At 36.0% G+C, this 22,603-nt stretch overlaps 1 protein-coding gene and 2 long non-coding RNA genes across 5 annotated transcripts; all 3 read right to left on the reverse strand.

Moving 5' to 3' along the window:
* Positions 1-8,717: 8,717 nt before the first annotated feature.
* LOC147490149 (uncharacterized) lies at positions 8,718-12,480 on the reverse strand. 2 transcript variants are annotated; one of them, XR_015201386.1, is made up of 5 exons: positions 11,021-12,480; positions 10,733-10,922; positions 9,867-9,929; positions 9,646-9,719; positions 8,718-9,026 (listed from the first exon to the last, which is right to left on the reverse strand). It is a non-coding gene; the product is annotated as an uncharacterized LOC147490149 (long non-coding RNA). The 2 variants fall into 2 exon arrangements; XR_015201385.1 differs by lacking the exons at positions 9,646-9,719; positions 9,867-9,929.
* A 2,007-nt stretch (positions 12,481-14,487) lies between these two features.
* Positions 14,488-15,758, reverse strand: LOC147490150 (uncharacterized). Of its 2 annotated transcripts, none has more exons than XR_015203193.1 (2): positions 15,477-15,758; positions 14,488-14,961 (listed from the first exon to the last, which is right to left on the reverse strand). It is a non-coding gene; the product is annotated as an uncharacterized LOC147490150 (long non-coding RNA). The 2 variants fall into 2 exon arrangements; XR_015203194.1 differs by having other exon boundaries at positions 14,488-14,972.
* A 1,617-nt stretch (positions 15,759-17,375) lies between these two features.
* LOC147490151 (uncharacterized) lies at positions 17,376-18,224 on the reverse strand. Its single transcript, XM_086572847.1, has 2 exons — positions 18,019-18,224; positions 17,376-17,924 (listed from the first exon to the last, which is right to left on the reverse strand). The coding sequence occupies exons 1-2, from the start codon at positions 18,195-18,197 to the stop codon at positions 17,552-17,554; spliced, it is 552 nt and encodes a 183-aa protein (XP_086428973.1). The 5' UTR covers positions 18,198-18,224; the 3' UTR covers positions 17,376-17,551.
* Between the last annotated feature and the right edge of the window lie 4,379 nt (positions 18,225-22,603).

Raw genomic sequence — 22,603 nt, forward strand, 5'->3', positions numbered from 1 at the left:
TCTTCCTCGCGAACTCCAACTCATCATTTGGTCCAAATCTCACCCATCTCGAATAGGTAATGGTCGTAGTACTTTTGCTCGAAAGCAACGGGCGAAAAGGATGGGGTGGTGTATGAACTGTCAAACTCCTTTCTGTCCAGGTCTTGATCTTCTATCCGAGATGAGCAGGATAAACTTCGTCGTCGTCCCGTTGTTCCCACAGGTTGGGATTCATCTTGAGAATATGATGTTAAAAGACTCCTATTCGTCTTGAGGATCTGACGTTAAAAGAGTCACATTCGTCTTGAGAATCTGACGTTAAAAGACTCAACATGTATATAATCGTTTTTCCCTTAGCACCAAGCATGGTGCCCAAAGAAAGTCGTGATATGCAACATCGGACATTTCCTAGTTCGTGCGGGCAATGGATTCCACCAGGCCAACCCCAATCGGTTTTCTATGTGATCAGATCAAGGGGCGGTTTGAGGCTATACCATATGTACTAAGGGTAATATTATTACTAGACCATTGCACATTGGTCAGGAATGGTACCGTCCTGAACCCTAGGCCCCTATAACATAAAGGTTAAGCCACAGTCTGGCAGGATTAGGTTCGCCCCAGAGCCGACATGAAAGTTGCCTGAGTTAAGCTGTTGTGATGTGTTGTTTTATTTGGATTTCCGGTGTTGTTGCCACGATCCTTTCGTCTTGTACCAATCCTTCCTCCAACACCATCTCCTCCACCAATCCCCACCACGCTATGGCAGCACGAAGGAGAATCACAGTTGAGAGAAATTTCGAAAACCTCTACAATTCCGGGATGTTTCACCCATTTTTCGATGAGGAAATAGCTAGTAGATAGTGGGAATATCTACTGCATCAATTCCAGCTCGAGATTCAAGATTTAGTGTTGAAATTTTACAACAATGGAGGTTTCCGGGGTGATAAATTTTGGATTATGGCGGATGGGTTGGAACGTGAACTCACGCTAGAGTTAATATCGAATACAGCACAGATTCCGATAAACTCTGATAGTCCGACCCTGTTATTGTCAGAGTATCCGACTACGAGGGATTTGATGTTTGACACGCTTCTCGAGGGAGAGTACAATAATGGCTCGAACTGCGTGTACCAGCACTCGCTCAGATGAAACCAACTAGCCGTCACTCAATGGCTGGCTTGCAACGTCATTGGCACTTCAAAGACGTCTGACGTGAACATGACATTCTTGCACCTGCTGTGGATCCTCCAGGAGAAGAAGCACACTTTCTGTATGGCCCATTTTACGGGCCATATTCTTACTTAATTAACGCCAAACGAGTCAGCTCCTCTTGTCAGACTTGTTACTCGGCTTTATGCTTAATTTAGGGTTCCAGTCCGCTACTCCTTTCATTCCAACAAGGTCTTTCGAGAATTTCGGAATTTTCAAGACTTGTGTTCTGGACCACTGGGACCCAGTAGCTAGAGATGACATTGAGCATGATAACGTACCTCCTCCTCCCCCTTCACCACCCGACTATTTTAATGAGGCTACCATGCACCGAATCAACACTCCCATGGAAGCCTTGAGACACATGAACACTAGTATGCACAGGATGTTTCTTCGTCAGGAAGAGATGATTACTTCCCAAAATGACTTCCAACAAGAAATGCGCAATCGCCAAGGCCGTTTCCAGAGAATGATGTTGGCAAATCAGCTTCAATTCCAAGATCAACTGCTACAGTCTATAGGCCACATTCCAGACCAGTCAGCTCAGCCAGAAGTTCGTCGTGGCCAACGACGTAGAAACCCTGGTTCATCTTCTGCTAACCCGGAGGATTCCCAGTAGCTGTTTATTTCCCTTATGCATTGCATTTTTAGTTTTCTTGTGATAAAAATATTATATATCGGTTGATTTCTCATAATTTTGTATCTCCAGACAGTTTGAATGAGAAATTATTTAAGTTATGCAATTATTGTAATTCCTACTATATTAGTTGTCCCTTGATGCATTGGGCCTACTCTCAAAGCCCAACGGTCAGAACCAAACGGACTGATTCCAACGGTCAGATGCCCAACGGTCAGAAATCAAGTTATAAATACAACTCTCCTTTTCCACTTTCACTCATTCCCTTCTCTCCCTCTTCACAAATTCTTTTTCACAAATTCTCAATTTCTTGAACATAATGAATCAAATAGAGCGATGGGAAAAGGAGCAACGCGAATGGGCTATCACAGTATTCGTGATAACAGTGTTTATCATTATTCTCCTGTCACTCATGCATAACATGATCCAGAACATCTAGATCTATATAACCATCTCTTTTTCTGATTTTCATTTTGTATATTAGTATGGTGTGTTAAATAATTCTCACACATTTGTACGGGTTACGTATTAAATGGAGAAGTTCTGTATTAAATATTTGTGTATATTAGTTGTATTTTCCTCTCTAAAAAAAATAAATAATAAAATAAATAATAAAAATAATAAAAAATAATAATAAGTAAATAAATAAACAAACCATAACAAAGAAAGACCATCTAAAACTCACCAAAATAATTAATTGATACATATGGTGTTCAGAGAAGATCGCGCACGCTACAAGGTACGCATAACACTTGTCACACATGCAGCCCGATTATTCTATCCATATTCTATTACTAAGTTATGATCATCATTTCTGAAATTACGTGTAAGTCTAACTACCCTGTGAAACTTTCCTCCGTATTTTCTAACATTGAACCATCTCATTAATTGTATTTGGATATCTGACATGAAAAGACTTACTGTGGATCCCCTATGATGCTGTTCATAATCACATGGGTCATTAACTACACTTGGACTCCAGATTGGTACAAACTCATAGATTGGCTATAAATCTCTTCTTTTTCAGCCATTCTTATTCAAACAATTTTCCCTATCCTTCCCTCAGTAATACTACCAATGGATCAACCACGAAAAATAACGGCAGAGAAAGACTACCTGAAAACTTTCAAAGATGTCCGGTTTTCTCCTTATTTTGATACCGAAATCATACGTCGCGGATGGACGCCTCTTCTATATCATTCAGCAGCTGGTTATTCCCGAGAATTGGTTTTGATGTTCTACCAATTTAGCGGATCTAAAAATGGAAAATTCTACTTCAATGCCTATGGACAACGTTCGGAATTGACTAAGGAAATGATCTCTGACATACTTCAAATCCCAGTGAATACCCAGGGGTCCCTTTTTCAAGAGTCATCATTTGATTCCGCCAAAACTTTACTACGAGCTACCGTATCTCATGATGAAGTCGGAAATACACATCACATTGTTCTTCAACGCTCTTTGAAACAGAATCAACGTGTTGTGCTCCATGGTTGGGACACAATGTGATAGGTACATCACACCAATCAGAAGTCACAAAGCCTCAACTTCACCTACTTTGGATTTTGCAGACTCAAAGAGATGACTTTTGTCTAATCCAACACCTTTGGAACGTAATCACCAAGAAAACAAGAAGGTCAGCACCCCTACCCACTTTAGTAACGCAGATTATGATGCGTTGGGATTATCCAGTAATTTCCCCAAAGACACCCCTTCAAAGAGCACAAATAAAAGTACTCCAAATAGATTACTCCGTTGGGTTTTGGACTCCTGATACTCTGATAGAGGAACGTAATCGACCCAAGCTCAAATTGACCATTTATTTGATGAAAATGCCATCTTTGAACATTATTAATCCCATGGAAGGCATTAAACTTCTTCATCGGGGTTTGAGGGAACTACACGCCGTCGAAATATCATCATCACAACTCTTCGTGATTTCCAAGATCGTCAAACAAACGCATGATGTTGAACAGGAGGAGATCTTGGAAAATCATTCTCAGTCCTTGCAAAATCACACTCTCCTAATGGAAAATCAAACTGTACTCTCTGCCAGCCAAGGGGACATTCAGATGCAACTCGACCAACAAATGGAAGAACTAAACAGTCTGGTGCACGATATGCGTCTCCAAGATCAACATAACAATCCATAATTTTCTAATATTACTAAGTCAATAAATAAATACTCGTATATGTTATTACATTTTTCGTTGTATTATGAATTTTGTCTTACTTTTGTGTCTTCTTTTGTATGCAATGCTTAATAGGATTGTCATCATTTGCGGTGTGACTAATATAATTTAACATGTGCTTACAGGAGGGTTTATTCTCTTACATACTCATTTATCCATCCAGTTTGCCTTTGTCGTTACCTATTTCTTTACTTCATCCACTATGGCATCTTCATCAAACATGTTACCTCCCAAACTCATTCCTGAGCAATCCTTTCAGTCTATGATGGATTCCAATACCTATGGCCATCTCTTCCGTGACTACATTACAAACATCGGATGGTCTTCCCTAATTCTTCAACCTGACCAAACTTATTCTCCGAGTTTGGCTGCATACTTTTATGCTAATATGGAAGACACACCAGCTTTCAACCATGCGCATGGTTTCTACTTAGACGGGTTCACAATCTAAGTTGGTGACACACCTCATATCTTTTATGAACAACAACTTGCACTAACTTTGGATCTTCCATATCACGATCCTGTTGCATCATGGCATTACATCTATCATAATTCTTACCGTGCCTTTCAGTGGCAAGCGTTTCGTGAAACTTACGGTGATGGTCTTGAGATTAAACGAGAAGGAAATGGCCATATGGCATGGCGTGGCGCCACCATTCCTTGGCGAAAGCATGACCATGAACATGGGGATCGATGTTATTTGTACTCCCTGAACATTATGGGAGATTGGCATTTTTCTACGCCAATGAGGGCTGCTTTTATGCTTGTATTCGTGCCCTAGCTCAAGGTCATACATTATTTAACATCATAGGTTGTGTTATCTCCAACCTAAAACAAGCTCGCACTTTTCAGGATTAGTATATACTCTTACTGGTCACCGCTTGCCGAATCATGAAGACACATTTTCCACAGTTTGCAGCTACTTTTCATGACTGGGTCAAGGTAGATTCTATGTGCCCACCAAACAGAATCTTTCGTTCATTGAGGTTTAGGCAATGGAAGCGTCCCGCTCGGTACCTGAGGCATGTTCGTTGTTACCCGAAGGATGAAAATATGAAGACACATTTGAGGAAAGCTGGAAACGAAGAATGGGCAGAAATTTGGCAGACTATTATCTTTTGACGCGATGCTAAGGAAATGCATTTCCTTCAAGAGGACGCCAGAACTTCACATCCTGCTGGATGGTAAACTTGAGTTTGCCATTGTACATATATCTAGCTAAACCTTATGTTTGGTGTGCTATTGTTTTTCATGTTTAGGATGCTATTGTTTTTTATTTAGGTGTGCTATGTTTAGTGTGCTATTGAATATTTTCTTGTTCTTTCAATAATAATATATTATGTTCTCCAACCTTTACGTTCCGAGAATCTAGCCCTAATTTTGCTCAATTTGTTCTCGTACTTTCTCTTTTAATTATTGATACTTCGAGGACTAAGCATCATTCTCATTGGGGGTGCTTTAACCCCGTGAGCAAATATTAGGCAAATTGTAACCTCAGTATATAGTTTTTATTTCATGTTAATAATTGTACTTAGTGACAAAGTCTTGTTTCCTTTTCAATGATGAAAATTGTCTAGAAATCTCACATTAGTATCCTAATTAGGATTTATTTTTAAGAAACTTAAGATAATATGTATGCAATAGTTTATACATCTTTTCATGAACATTCATGTATCGAGTATCATTGATTGTACATAGCGGAACTTTCGAACCAACGGTTAGTTACTTAAACTATAAATCCCCGTGAGAATCTAACCAAAAACCTTGACATGAGTGATTTGTGTGTGATGACACGAGGGAGTAGTTTTCCGATTAGGAAAATCACGCATCTACTTACTTGATCACCACCCGAACCCTAGGCGAGAATTTAGGCCATCTTTGGATCGACATAGCTAAAAATTCTTACTTGTTACAAATTTTACCGCTAGTCACTCCACTGAACCTTTCATCAAACCTTTCACTTTCACCAAAAAAATTCCTTACCCATCTATTAAACCAAATAAAAGAATCTACCTAAGTGATGAGTATGAGAAATAGGATGAAATGTGGAAAGAATAAAGAGAAAGACTTGTCCCAAATAAAAGTCAGTTACTTGCTTTAGGAAAGAAAAATAGAGTCATGTTCTTAAGCCAGTTTAAAAAAAAAAAAAAACCATTAGAGGCTTAAGAACAAGGTTGGAAAACTCAGTTAGAAGAAGGAAAGAAAACAAGGATTTCTCTAGTGTAAATATATGAAGACCCTATTCTCTCATACTCGTAAATTTTGATTATCCATTTCCATTTTCTTGTACACTATCACCTAAGCCCCACAATACCTAATAAAGACCTCTAGCTCAATTAGGAGTAGGGTGGTATGATAATAAGTAGTAGACGTGATTGATCGACATCGGCTCCTCTGAGTGTCATTGAGATGTGAGGAAACGTGTGCCCACTGCACACTGGAGTTAACAAAACTTGAGTGGAAAATTTTTGAGTGAAATTGTGTTTCGACACATACATGTGAGAACCCATTCAGGTACACTCTCCAAAGGATTCAGAAACAACCCTGCTAGTACATTTCAATGAAAAGTTCACTGCATGCATAATCATATGTAGATGTTTTAATTATTGAATACATATTAACTTGAGTTTCAAAGAAATCAATCCTCGTTCCCTGCTAAGGAGATGTATGGATATCTGAGATTAATTTAGGAAACGAAGTTTACATCATCGAAGTCGTTGTAGTATAAATGAAGTTTGTGAGTATCTTCTCTGAAAAACTCTCACAAGGCTATAACTCGTCCACTAGGGAATTCCTAGTGGTTTAAGGCCTTGTTGCATATGGTCAATACAATCGCACTCTGCGAAACGATAATTAGTTAGGACTACACATTTTTGGCCACTTATCTGTTTTAATGTCTCTTCTTTGCTTGAGGACAAGCAAAGTGCTGTTTGGGGGTTGTGTGATAAGCACCCAAAAGTGTATTATGAAACCCTGTTGAGACATATAAATTTGGTTAACTATGTGTTTAATAATCATGAAATAAATATGTTTTCATACTTTTGCAGGTATTCGCAGTAGACATGGAAATATGGTTTAAACCCGCGATAAAGCACAAGGAACGACATATATATGAAATCTTCCAAATCCGCACAGAAGCATCAAACTTCCGAAGCTCCTACCTCTTTAACCAGGACTCCGAATGCGACAAGTGAGCTGCTCAGACAATCAGGGCGATGAACTCTATGCATAGGCGGGAAGTTGTAAAATTGCCCAAAGACCGGACCGCCACTGGACTGCACTATACAGGCCCGGAAGATTGGATGAGTTATCAATCATGGAGCATGTCAAGACAAAAATAACAAATTATTGGTGCAAAGTTGACACCTTACATGTAATTAATTAGATTAGGTGTTAATAGTGAAAAAAATGCAAGGTGTCACTTTGTTTTAATGTGGTGGATAAAAATGAAGTAAATGTAGTTTGATGTTTCACATGGGAGGAAATGAGATGTCTCTCAAATGGAGAAGAAAACAAAACAAAGGGGGGGACACTCCATTTACTCCCTTGACTTCTTTTCCTTACCTTGTATTCTTTTAGTTCCTTAGCCATTTTTTAGTTTTAGTTTTTAGTAAGAAAGCTTGTAATAGTTTTAATGGAGGAAAACTTTGGTTTTCTTCTAGAGAATAAATAAAAAGCAAGTGAGTTTAGTTAGTTTTTCTTCTTCCTCTTCCTCTCTCTCTTTTGTTCTTCAAGTTTGTAATCCTTTATTCCAAGGATCATGAGCTAACTTCCCTTTTGGGGAGTTAATCCAACTCATGTGAGAGAAAATAAGTGTTGTTGGCTTGGTAGGTTGTTAGGAAGAACAACTAGCACTACATCCTATCCCAAAATGATAGTTGGTGTAGTGTCTAGTTAGGAATCAAGTAATGAGCTTAGAGATAAGTCATCACTTGATTCCAATTGCTAACATGTATGAGTTTAGAAATGAGCCATACATATTAGGGATCAAGTTTTTTTCCATTAGGGATTGTCTATGAGTCTAGGAAGAATCAAATGAACCTTTTCAAATCAACAACTAAGTGTTATTTTCACATGAGGAGGATTAGCTCTCCACCTTTTCTTTGTTAAATTGTATTTTGTCTTAGTTTCATATTTCGAATCTTAATGTTTTTCTTTAATGTTTAGGAAATAAACCTAGTATTAATATAAACTTACTCACTAGTTCCCTAAGAGTAGCAACTAAGTTGTAGTTGTCCTAACCTTTAGGTTGGTTCGATCCTTACTTCCACTTTACGATACGAAAATCGTGAGTAAGGAACTTTGAGTTCGCTTTTGCATCAAATTAGAGAATCAAATCTCTAAAGACATAGAAAAAGCCAATATCAATTATTTTGAGATATAAATGTATGACACCTAAATAAATTACGTAATGAAAATCCTGGAACCTAGCTACCACAACTCATGTGATTGGCCCATATGAAGGGCGTATGTGATATGATTGGCCCTTCTGGCATTTCAGTGAATATGAATGGCCCTTCTGGCGTAGCCGAATAGTCGTCATTTTGGCATCACAAAATTTATTTTAGAAAAAAAAAAAAGTTGTTATACATTCAGGTGACCTGAATGTATAGCAACCAATTATTATTATTATTATTATTCAAGATACAACTAGCCCTAGCCACCACCGGTTACTATATAAACTAGCCAAGATACAACTCTTTTAAAAAACAATCTATTCCATAAAATACACAATCACACCATCAATCCCATTCAAGAATAAAACATTCATTCCATCACTCAAAATTATCAAGTCACTTGTAAACACCCTACTTCAATTTTCTAAGCGAAAAGTACAATACAAATCACATGTAAACACCAAGTACTTCAATTTTCCAAGCAAAAAAGTACATTACATTATGTTTACAACTAGCTAGAAAGAAAGTCTTCTTATTAGAAAGTGATCAAATGGCAATATCGACCACCTCCATCCTTCAAGGTCGGCAACAAACAAATGCCACAAGTATTACCTGTTTCATTTAACAAAAGAGTTTAGATAGACTTCTACCTTAAAATGTAACGAGAGATATATACAACAATATTTCAAACATACACTCAATATGATAATTAAGTAAAAAGAATAACTACTTCTACACTTTTGACCAGGAAATTCACAACTTTATGATATGTTACGTGGACACGCCATATTTATAAGAATAATCCGTGTTTATCGATCCACGTATCCGTGTTAGACACATGTTGTATGCGTTATACCTCAATTTTTGATATTTTGCCACGTTGGATACAGACATGTGGATCCACGTCAATGTAACTTAGCTTTTATGTTCAGTATGTATCTTGTGCATATCCAACCCTAGCTAGACTCTCGAAACCAACAAAGGTGCACCAACGATAAGCCAAAGAACAAGCACAGACAAGACCAAGCCTTCGAAAAATCAATTTCTTTGGTTTCGGTTATAACTAGGTGGATTTTATATTAAAAAAGTTACAGGTAAACGTGTAAAGCTGAAACAGTTGGGAGGGAACTAGTTCATTTCTTACGAGAAGCACAAATACACAAAGGACTCGAATATATTTGTCTGACGAATTTGATTATATACACAGCAGGGTACATATCACATGACTGACCTTGAGAACTTCAGGCAAAAGAAGCGGACATTCTTTCAGACACTTTTCAAGAAGAAATCATGGCATCGGATAACCTACCACAAAAAATATCATTACCAAATGACAGACATTGGTTTGGAACAACAAGTATACAATCCTAAGCTATTAGCTGACACAAGTTTTGCAAGGTAACGAAGAAAAGGGGGGGTTATGACCGGCACTTGATAGGAACAAAATCAAACCTCATCTATGCTCTTTGCAATTTGTAGTTTACAATGCATCACATGCTAATTCGGTTCAAGAACCTGAAAACAAGAGAAAGTTAAAGTAAATGCGCAAAAACATTGAAAACTCACTTTGATCCCCCAATTTTTCTATATAAAAACAGACACTTGTTTCAGGACCAAAGCCATGAAGTATGGTTTCACCATAATAGCAAAAAAAAAAACAGCGGATAAAAACCAATCGTCATCGCTTGAGAATCCATGATTAAAACCTCACACCAAAGGCAATAACAAATCAGCAAGAAATGAGAATATTGCAGCAATATCATTCAACTTAACACCGAAATAATAAGCCTACAAAGTTGGAATTTCTCAATTTGATAATACGATAGAGATTTTAGCAATATTGTAGTTAGCCATAAATTCCAATCCTTCAAACCAGTATTTCAATAGTCCCAAATCTGCAACTACCAACATGAACTTCGCCTTAACTAGAACCCATTGATAAGGAAGCAAACATATTACGTTAGGTAGATAGGATGAACAGAAAATCATGCATTATACTTATTCGACTTAAAGCAATAATACAATGGTTCCCAGTCCCAAAACAACAATAAAGAACCGGGGCCTCCATATTTACAACCAAAAAAACTTAAAAAAGAGATACCAAAAAATTTCTAGCAACATTTTGTTGAACAAACTTCTATTAAGAAACTCTATTAACAAAAGAGTGGGCTTCACAAACGTTATTAACAAACTTGCTGCCAAAGTATATTGGCTTAGCCAGACTAATGGTAACTGGTAAGTAATATACTAGTCGCTACAGTAGCAGAAACAAACAAAAAAAAAACGAAGAAGAAAGCACCTAGAATTAAGAAGCAAACCTAATGTCAGTGAAGGGACCAACGTCAAGTCCTTGTTCTTTCTTTCTCAATTGGAGCGACGTGACAAATTCAGAGTCTAGATCATACTAGAATTCCCTCGCCGAGCCTCAAGAGAGTTAGGCAATACTAAGCTCCCCTGGGCACGAGTAAAAATGGGTAAGCTAGAGCCCAGGTGTAGTTTGACTGCATACTGTTGAAATAACATTATTTCAGAATTTAACAAGTTTCAGGCGGTTTACCCTTAAAGTGCTTTTCTTAATTCATATTTTGTAGTAAATAAAAAATTACCTCAATAAGTACATGTGCTTCAGACGGAGTTTTTGATATGGAAAGCACTGCCTTCTGAGTGTCTTGGAGTGCTGCAATGATAGTGAAAGAGGAAGCTCAAAATGCGAGTAGAGAATAATTAAAATGCTACATCCAAAGGACATCTCACAGTTCCAAAGGGGTTAGTTACTCAGAGTTAGAAAGAAGTAAGAATAGATATAGAACTGAAATAAGAAATAGTACGAGGCTACACATCATCGCATCTAGGGTTGTGTATCTAAATTAAGTGTGCAAGAATAAAACTGTTAATTACATAACTACTGTACAAAGGCCCAAAACCTCTTCCAGAATCTTCACTTGTTTAAGAATCAATAAACAACCTAGGGGAGGCCACACACAACATAATAAATGGATTCAATCATGTAATTAAAACCTAACTACAGGCACTACAATCCGACAACGACAAAAAATGGTGTTCATGTACATAAGACATGACATGATAAACACCATTAACTACATTGTCAAGCATAACAATACTTACAGCTAAATGCCGAGACAAATGAAAATAAAAAGGAATGACTAGGCCCTCCGCCAAATTTAAAGAGATTCCAAAGGCTAATGATACCTGCCAGTGCAAAATCTACGACAACATTCTTTAGTTCTTCATCCACAGCTTAATGCCTATTTAGCTTTTTGGTGGAAGATATTTTAAGAGACACGGCAAGTTTCCTATTTTCAATGTCCAAATGCCCCTCACGTAGAATTATAATATAATATTCTAGATTAACTATTATTTTGACTACATCGTCGTAAAATATCATATAACTACATACTGTGGGCAAATTTAAAATAAAAAACACATCATATAAAATTATCAATAAAGTATCATCTTCATAAATGATTGTAATTAGCAAACCACAACAATAAAGTTCTTAAGGAAGAAAAATCATGTTTTTATGAGAGACAAACCTGGTTACTTCACAGTAAAATCGACCGAAAAAGATTGTGCTTTTGTCACAAAAATAAAGAAAAATAGTTTATTATTAGTACAAAAATCTCAGCGGGAAAATAGTTTAATTAACCTTCGCAAATGGCTGTAATTAAGTATATATATGACAGTAGTAAAGATCACCTTTTCTGTTAAAATTCAACAAAAGCATAAGTGTAATGTGTGAACAGGTTATCATGACAACAAAATACCCCATGCAATTGCAAATAACAAGGTCTAAATTAAAACAGTACTTAAACAAACAATGCAATAAAAATTTGAAATAGTAATAAAGCTCATAGAGTCCTCTCAAACTATAGGACCATATAAATAGGAAAGAAACACCTGATTTCAAATAGAATTTTCTTCCCACGATAGATAGACCACTGTGAATTAGAAACCGAAATCTCCTTGCATTCCCTTTCTCCTCATTTCAAGTTCCAACAGAAGTGCATTTGTTCTACCTCATTACACTCCAGCAAAAGGCAGAATTCTGCCATATAAGATACATTATGTAAATAATATATTTACTTGAATTTTCAAGACTTGGGCATTGAATTTTCAAGACTTGGGAATTTTCAAGATTTAGGCTTTAGTCCTACTTTTTATGGGGTATTTAGGCTTTAGTCCTAAAATTATCGATTATTAGGTTTTAGTCCTACTTCCATCTTTGATTTTCTTAAATAACCAAAATACCCTTAGAGCATGTTTATCACGTGACTTGAAATTGCATAAAAGTAGGACCAAAACCTAATTTACCCAATTACAGGAGGGGTAAATCCTAAAAATGAGATTTGACTACGCAACACAATGTTGCGTTCATTGAGTCCTTTGAATTGGAGTGCTACATTCATAGGATTGAAATCTGTTCTGTCTTGGGAGACAATTGTTCATCAACCTTGAGCACCGAGAGGGAGCAAATCTTTTACCTATAAAGAAAACTCCCCAAGCAACAGTGTTATTTCCATCAACCGGATTTTTGCTTTCCAATTTTGCCCTCACTCATAATTTCTATTTAGAATGCTATCATCTGATTTTTATTTGTAATTTATTATATTTGATAAGGTTAAATGTGTAAATATAATATTCAACTCTCTAACTAGCTTGGTCAACAATTGCGGCTGGGCTGAAATTTGATGGGCTTTTTACTACTGGGCTTCGGTTGCAATTTGGTTGCGCTTAATTTGAGGAGGTTTCGGTTGCAATTTTTTTAAAATCAATCTTGCTACCTGGATTGGGCTTTTGTTCGGCTTGCTTTCCTGGCTTGGTTAATTGGACAACTCTCAATTTCACGCTCTTTTAAAATTCAAAAATTATTTTTTTTTTTTTTTTTATCCCGACAAATTTAACACATTTAGTTTAAATTAGTGGGTTAGTAGGACATCTTTACATCTAGAGCAACGCAAATCGGGTTGGGAATTAAAAAATTTATGATCAATTCAAATTTGAATTTTGGAATCGGGGTTTTTTTATTAACCCAATTGATTTTGGTTTCGATAGGTAGTATAAAATAAGTGCAAAAAAAACAGGCGCATCGGTTGCAATTTGGTTAGGCTTATTTTGATTAGGATTCAGTTGCAATTTTTTTTAAATCAACATTGCCACATGGACTGGGCTTTTGGTGGGCTTGCTTTTATGGTTTGGTTCATTGGACAGTTCTCAATTTCACGCTCATAGAGCGTGCCCAAAATGCTAGTTTGTCTTAATAAGGGCATAGTGATTATCACTAGGATCGAATTTAATCATTAGTAAATTAAGTTAGTTTGTTAAACTAAAGGTTTGTTCATGACATATTTGTTGTATCAATTTGATTTTCTTGTTTACTTAACAATAAATATTATTTTATAATAAGTTTCCTACATAAATTACATCTGCCATTCAATCATTAATAGTTTTCATTTTGATGAATTAGGTGAGATAATGAGGGAAAATTCTTCTCACTCCCCCCCCCCCTTTTCGTTTAGATTACGAGTGCGTGAGAGAAGATGAGTGGGCAAAAATTTCAATTTTTTTTTTTTTTTTGTTTAACCCTATTGGAGCACTAGTTTAATACAATAATGTCCATTTAGTTTTAATCATAAACATTTTTAAAGTGGGGCTATACTTGTAAAACCAACTTTGTGTAGTAGATTCTGGGCTCACTAAAACCATTTATGGGCTTGGGCTTTTATGAGCTGGAAGGTCTCTCTGTCTATGTGGCACTCTCTTTAGAGAAGAACCTCAATTCGAGCGGTAAATTCTTCACTATATATTTGTATTAAATACGCGACTCGTCAATATTTGTATTTTTATTTTTATTTTTATCCTATGAATGTAGCACTCCAATTCAAAGGACTCAATGAACACAATATTGTGTTGCGTAGTCGAATCTCATTTTTAGGATTTACCCCTCCTGTAATTGGGTAAATTAGGTTTTGGTCAAACTTTTATGCAATTTCAAGTCACGTGATAAACATTCTCTGAGGGTATTTTGGTCATTTAAGAAAATTGAAGATGGAAGTAAGACTAAAACCTAATAATTGATAATTTTAGGACTAAAGCCTAAATACCCCATAAAAAGTAGGACTAAAGCCTAAATAACCCGTTTAATTTCAGCATTCTTGTTTCTAATTGGCGAGAAACAAATGGAAGCTTGTTAGAAGCCGCATCATGCTCTTCTTCACCTTTAATTCCTGCTTGAATGCGAAACCCTGAGAATCCACCATAAGCAAATCCAATTCCAGATATCAATGACTGCTTAACTGATTGCATTTTATTCGAATTGGTGATTGACAGGTCTGTCCAAGCATGAAATTGAGGTGAGTTACTGGACTGATGGGGTCCTCTCTATTAAAAACAGATTTTGGCCGAGTACTGGTTGTGATGGCTGTTGTGAATTGAAGATAACAATACCACTACCACCACCTCCTCCACTGCCTACATCTGTACCAGCACTCCAAGCAACCATTCTTTGAAAATAACAATAGAGTTGAACCTAGCAAAAAACTAACAGTAGAGTTGATGAAACAAGATATCCCTATTTATAATTGGAATGATCTTAACGCAAACAAGGATGTGCTAATTCAGTGCAACACCAAACAAAGAGGGACTAAATTAAATAAGTATGAAGGCAAGCTTCGTGTACTGGACTTTCTTAACCGAAAAAGGGGCAACCAATTTCAAACTTAAAAGCCTGCAAAATCCACTAGCCACTTAAAAAGAACAAAAATGAAATCTTTGAACTTTATTTGAAGTGCCTCACATTTAATTTAATGACTTCTCACTGATTTCATCTATCTTCCAGAAAAAGGAAAATTGATTTCATGCACTCTTCCTAAGACGAGACTCAGGGTGTGCTAGAATATCAATTTGGACAATTCAAATTTGATGTAAACATCAATTAAGTTAACCAAATGAAACACCCCATCTGTAATTCCTTTTATACCATTCAAAACTTGGTAAAAGTGATGACTTTAAAAAATAAAATGAAAAGGGCGAGAAAGATTTAACCTTTGAAGTATAAAAGATCTTCGACTTTGCAGATACCAATCAATGAAACAATAAAACTCTATCGAACAATATCAGCCCAAACTTTGAAAATTCAAAAAAGTAATTGGCGCACTTCAATTGATTTTAGAGTTTTGTCATCCTTCTTTTATAGGATTTTTGTATTTTTCTGGAGGTAGACACGATTTGGTCGTGGGAAATTGAGAGGAAGATGAGATAGTTCGGGGGAGAGATGGGAATTAATTTGAGAGAAGTGTTCGAGTTGTTATTTATACTAGAGAAAACACGGTCCCTTCGGTCGTAATTTTTGTATTCTTAGAAATCTTTACGCCTATTTGCCGTCACTTTATTTAGTATAATTCCTCAAAATTTAATTGATACAATTATCTAATAATTCCTGACGACTTTAGCAATTTAGTGACGCCAATATGCTGTCACTAATTAGAAAAGCCCAATGTCACAAAAATGTTGTTATGGTGTAGTGAACTTTACATGTTAGTAGGACCCTGAAGTTTGTCGCCCATAGTTTAGCTTTTAGAGGTAGACAATTCCCTCCCTACTCTTGTTTATTTCAGCATAGTCATTAGTTGAGTTGTCATCGAATATGTAATCTTGTACTCCTAGGGAGTTTACCCCCTTTTGCTCACCAGAAAAAAATGTCACAGTATTATCAACCAAGATTAGGACGTTAGGACTTAGGAGACAACTTATCTATCACTCACAAAATTTGGGATACAAAAATAACGTCTTTCATGGAGTCATATGGGCACTTCATAACAATAATTCAAACACTATCAAGGGGTACGTACGTGTTGCTCATTTTTCTCGTAATTGAATTAGTGGACCCGAACATACGTTTTATTTCATCAAAAAGACACATTCACACATGTATTTATACTTATAATATGGTTAAGACTTGAGAGTAGCAGCCAAGTACGCATGCTAAACAAAAATCAATTTGACCGGCAACAGGAAGTCCACTTAAAACAATAATCTACAAATCTCCCCCACTCTAAGGTTCGAAATAAATTTCAACAATATGAGACAAAGCTAAACGACTTATTAGAAGTTCACACCATATACATTCTGCATTCTCATGACATTTCAATTAACAACAAAAAAAACACTAACGGTTAAGAACACATTTTAATCAAACATTGGACCTAATTAAATAATACAAACTGCCACTATCAAACTCATTATCAAATGACATTTTTCCTGTATGGAAGAGTCATAAAAACTATATAGGATACCTTTTTTTTTATCTTATTTAAATTAACTTTTCTGTTCATTAATCTAAGATTTTCATTTTATGCTTATCTTTACAATTCAGACCCCGTCATGGTTTAAATTGATTTCCTAATAAAACCGTCAATTCGATTCAACATAGTTAATAATAATAAAAACACGTATGGCCGGATTCTCAAGAAAACCTAAAGTTCATTTGAAGCATTTGATTATAAGTTTGAATGGTTTTATTATTTTCCATTGAAAAGTAAAAAATGGTTACATATTTCAATTTATTTATTCCTAAGAGGTTAGGTGACACTTACCAGGAAGTTCTTAATTAAACGAAAATATGTTAGAAAACTAATAGAGATGTTATAAGCAACTTATTAATTTAAAGCATCGGCTGGTACCACAGGGGGCTAAATGAGTGCAGTTCTGTGGAAATACCACCTTTCGAACCTCAGCTCCAAGGTGTGAATGATCCAGCCTCTGAATTATTGTTTGCTTCTATTAGCATTCATCTGTAATGGCGTTCAGGTTAAGCGGATCAAGCCTAATGTGCAACTGATGGGTCATATTAATTTTAAGAAAAGCATTTATACAAGTGTTGATAGAATGATGGACGACTTGACTTGGCCACAGACACCAAAAGTGCAATAAACGGCCAAAGACTAAATTTGTATAGCCATCTCCAGCTACTCTTTCATATATAGTTTCAAAATGAATGGAGAATAACTATTCCCAATTAGCATTCGTCTGTAATGACGTTCAAGACAAGTAATATATTTAACTACCTTTATTAATTTACAATTGACAACTATGTTTACGTGACATATGATACATCACCCTCAAACATCCTCTAAGAGCTTGTACTTTCTAACTTTACCTGGAAACACTTGTTTCTTAATAATTTTGTTCTTGATCTCTGAAATGTTGATCTTTGAAGTCTCCAATGCTTTATCAGCTAATCTTGGTTTCTTACTTGGATAGTTGTTTTTCAGCTCAGACTTGCTTCTTTGAACCTTCGGACCAACATAGACATTACCTTCAGTACTGCTACTATTCTTCAAACCAACTTTACGATCATTTGTTTTGTTAGATGAAGAGGAAGAAGAAATAGAGGAACTACGAGTACCATCGGAATTCTCTCTTTGTTTCCTCAAACACCAGTTGCAAACCTGGTCATAAGATTCAGTTTTCGGATAAATGCTACTGCAATATCTGCATAAGATAGAAAACAAGCTAAGATTAAAGAAAATCCATGCTATATGTAATGAATACATACATTCATTTTTATGTTTGGTATTTTGATTACCTGTGCTGGGATCTCAAAAGGCAAACTCTGCATTGAAACAGCTGCTCAAGTAGACCATAGTCACCACACATGCAACACTCAACTTTGGGTGATGTTGATGCCTCCACCACAGCTCCTTTGCTTGCCATTTCCTTCATATATGAGAGAGAGAGAGAGAGGTAAGCAATCCAGTTCAACATATAAGAGAGAGAAATAAAGAGATAGGAATAATCCATCCCATCTTATAAATATTACTAAATATATATAGATATTTTATACAATCCAATCTAATAAATTTATCATAAATTATTGAGATATTGTTTTTTATTAAGTTAAATACCATGGGGACCAAAGGAAAACAAAACATGACTTTTTTTTTTTTTTTTTTTAGAGGGGGGCAGACCCACACTGGTTACGACCCTAGCCTAAGGATGTCCAAACAGGTACCCGATCTGGTCCGAATATGGCTTTTCAGGTTTTGAACAGGTATCGGGTGACCCAAATCCAAACCGGTTCTCAGCGGGTAGGGTTAAGAGTTAGGTATTTTGTTGAGAAGTGTGACCAAACTCTATTCTAACCCTATATTTTGGGTTCGGGTTTCTAATAGGATAAAATCCGGTATAAATGAAGAAAGAGGACAATATATAAGAAACTACCTCATTGAAATATATATCTACATTTTACTCATTCTTCAGCAATATATCCACCAATTATTCAAATAAACTAAAACTTCTAATGAACTTAGAAGTAATTATCACATATACTCGGACATAATTCTTTCACATGCTTTAAAAATAAATAGACCTCAGAAGAAACTATAGACATATGAACACACATTAATTAGATCACGTGCAATTGCCAAAAAAATTGGAAGTCCCGACATAAGTCTTTCTATAATCCAATACATTAAATAACTCATTACTGTAAACATGAATGAAGATCATAATCCAAACATTTCTCTAACTCATTCTTTTCTATGGGATTAGTAGTGGGCAATTGAAACTAAATTTGGGGTTCAGTTTTAGTCCGGGTTTGGTTTTGGGCTATTTAGCTCTTTTAACTGGTTTTGGGCTAAATTATTAGGTCAGACTCGGGTCAATCTGGGTTAGAGAGTGTGACCAAACCCTACCCTATGTATTTCGGTATAGATTCGGGTTCGGGTTTTGTCAGGTTCGGGCAAAGTTTGATGCGGGTTTTTGTTTGGGTTTCGGGCAAGATGGACATCCCTACCCTAACTCGAAGGCTCATCAACCCTAAAGGGACACTTGCCTGAAGGTGGAGGTGGAGGTGACTGGGTCCATTCAAAATGGCATCGACAATGTAAGCCTTTAGAGGGAACCTAGCCCAAAAGTGATATGCCATTTTGAATAGACCCAACTGCCTCCACCTTGTCCATGAAGACTTGTTTTCGCTCATTGGTCTACCGACCTATCACAGCAACACCTCTCTCACTAGCCCGAAGGCTAGGGGTGTCTCTTTTTGCCGAATTTCCGATTTTTCCGAAATCCGACCCGAAATTGGTCTGGCTCTAGGTGTAGTTTTCATGGGCCGATTTTCCGATTTTTCGATTTCCGAAAATTCCGAAAAAAAATTTGATCGGATTTGGATATAATTCTAAAATCCGATCCGATCCGAAATTTACGATATTATTGCCAATTTATTCCGAAAATATATACTTCTCTCACTATCCACTTGATTAGATCTCGACCGTTCATTCATTTTCTAGTTTTTTACTTCCAAAAACAAAACAAAAACATAACCTAGCCGCTACTTCTCCACTTGAATTTGACAACTCTACTGTCATTACACCGTCTGCCATAACAACAATGATATGAAAAAAAATGTCATTGAGTCATACAATGACTTCCAGACCAATCCAAAAGCCAAATTCCAATAAATAGAATATTATGTAAAGCTACTTAGAGTCCAAGACCATAATCCATTATTTATGATCCATTATTTATGCAGACACTTCACGCTTCAATTTCCACACACGAAAAAAGATGGAAACATTACAAATACCCATACCTCAACAGAATGCAATGCTTTCTATTGGTGGCTGCAGGTTCTTTTTCTCGTTTTTTCTTGGATCACTTGTTTGAATGAAAATGAGTTTTCTCAGTAAACAAGTGTGTATTGTTGTTGGTGCATTGGTGTTGTGGACATGGTTTTCTCTCCCTACAATGAACATTGACGTATGATATTCCAAAAATAATTGAAAGTAAAGAGATCTTTGAAAATTTACCAAGTATTCCGAAATTTCCGAAAGTTTCGAAATTGGAAATATATTTTGAATCCGAAAAAAAATTGGATCGGATTTGGCTAACATATTAGATTCCGAAAAAAATTTGGAAAAATTCCAAAGGAGGTTAATCCGATCCGATCCGATCCGAAGTCACCCCTACCGAAGGCTCACCTGCCCCAAAGACGATCACATACACAAGAAATAAATCCTAACCAATACTTGGTGGGATTCGAACCCAAGCCTGACGGGCTAAAACCCGAATTCTGACAAGTTTGGATTGTAATAAATTTTCAATGGGTTGGGCTTGGGTTGGAAATTAAAAGCCCGACTTCAATTTGGGTTGGGATGTCAAAAAACCTGAGGAATCCGGTCCGATTATAAGGATGAACAAATCTTTTTTCGATAGGTTAGAACACAACAAGATTTAATTATTCTTTATCTTTTTTATCTATTGCCTTGTTGAATAAGAAGTAACAAATTATTTGTTTGCTCAGAGTAAATTAATGAATTAAAAGAAAATGTTTTAATCAATTTTTGTCAAAAAAAAAATGCCCGAAAAGCCAAGCAACCTGATCCAATCCGAATAGGGCTGGGGTTGAATCGTTGAATTGTTAAAGTGATTGAAAGATGAGTTGGGTTCGAGCTAGACCTAAATAGTCAACCCGACCCAACCTGCCCGAGTTGCACTCTACCCATGAAAAGAGGGGTACACAACCAATTTACCTACCGTGTAATCCCAGTTTGAGTTGTCCTCACATCCATCTCCGTTGTACACCAAAAGCGTCCAATGATAGGTCATACTGCCGTATTGGACACAACATGGACTTCAGTCTTGATTTTAGGAAAGGAAGACCATCGTACCAAAGGATCACTTAGCCAAGTCCACCTCGCAATTTTATTAACTTTTAAAGATCTTTGTGGCAATGCAGTTAACATAAACACTTAAGCCTTCTTCTCGCAAGGTTAAAATTTTCTAGAAGACCCGATTTGTAACAGCGGAAGCTTTTGTGTGCAACAAAGTTACCTATACCCGTTTCTGCCTAGTGTATCAATGTTCTTGAAATGTTGCACTCATTTTGCTGCCCACTGGATTCAACTGAAGTATGATGCGCTCAATGTGGGATTCATACACCGAAACTAGCCTTTCGGAGTCTTTCCGTACATTAAGTTTGTCCGATCTATATCTATATCTTAATATTAAAGCTCCCGCAAGGGATATTTTTCGAGCTCTATTAAAATTCCACGTCATCTCCTATTAAAACGAGAATTTCTCTCCTATTTGAAAAATGGGAATTTCTCGTCTATTATAACGAGAATTCTTCCGTATTAAAACAAATTCTAACACTTTTAATTAAAGCGGGGAATCCTTCTCCTATTAAAATGAGAATTCCTCCCTATTGAAAATTAAAGCGAAAATCTAAATACGTATCTAATTAAAACGGGAATCATTCTCCTATTAAAACATAATCTCTCCCCCAATTGAAAAAACAGGTTTTAAAACTTAATTTAAAACAATTTGTTATAAAATTAAAAATAGTTAGCGACTAAAACGGTAGTCCCAATTTTTTTAAAAAAATATAAATGTTTTCAAAAGATTCCACAAGGGGTATTTTTCGAGCTCTATTAAAATTCCACGTCATCTCCTATTAAAACGATAATTTCTCTCCTATTTGAAAAACGATAATCTTTTTTTATAACGGGAATTATTCTCCTATTATAACGAGAATTCCTTTTCTATTAAACAAATTCTAGCACTTCTAATTAAATCGGGAATCATTCTCCTATTAAAATGGGAATTCCTCCACCATTGAAAAGGGAAAATCTAGCATATCTAATTAAAATGTGAATTATTTTTTTATTAAAACAAAGATCTCTCTCCCAATTGAAAAAACGGTTTTTTAAAACTTAATTAAAACAATTTGTTGGAAAATTAAAACGGGTTAGCGACTAAAACCGAAGTCCCAATTTTCTAAAAAAAATCTAAATATTTTCAAAAGAGACAGTGCGTATGCACGGACATACAAGCTAGTCTTAATATTAAAGCTCCCACAAGGAGTATTTTTCGAGCTTTATTAAAATTCCAAATCATTAACTTAATAGTTAACTTAAAACGGGAAACTCTTTTTCTTTTAGAATACAACTTTAAACGGGAATCTCTTTTCCTTTTAAAACCAAAACTCAAATAATAACATAAAAACTCTTTATTTCCAAATTAAAATGGTATCCCTCCCCCAATTAAAAAACACGGATTTTTAAAACATAATTAAAACAATTTGTTAAGAAATTAAAACGGGATTTTAAGACTTCGTTAAAACAATTTATTAGGAAATTAAAATAGATTAGCGACGAAAACAGAAATCA

This window comes from Coptis chinensis, chromosome 7, assembly GCF_015680905.1.
Source record: "Coptis chinensis isolate HL-2020 chromosome 7, ASM1568090v1, whole genome shotgun sequence".
NCBI lineage: Eukaryota > Viridiplantae > Streptophyta > Magnoliopsida > Ranunculales > Ranunculaceae > Coptis > Coptis chinensis.

Excerpts from the sequence above, each read along its gene's own strand:
- LOC147490151 (XM_086572847.1), bottom strand. The coding sequence starts at position 18,197 with ATGTTGAACTGGATTGCTTACCTCTCTCTCTCTCTCTCATATATGAAG. Across the intron at positions 17,925-18,018 it reads CTTTTGAGATCCCAGCACAG|ATATTGCAGTAGCATTTATC; the intron begins GTAATCAAAATA and ends TATCTTATGCAG.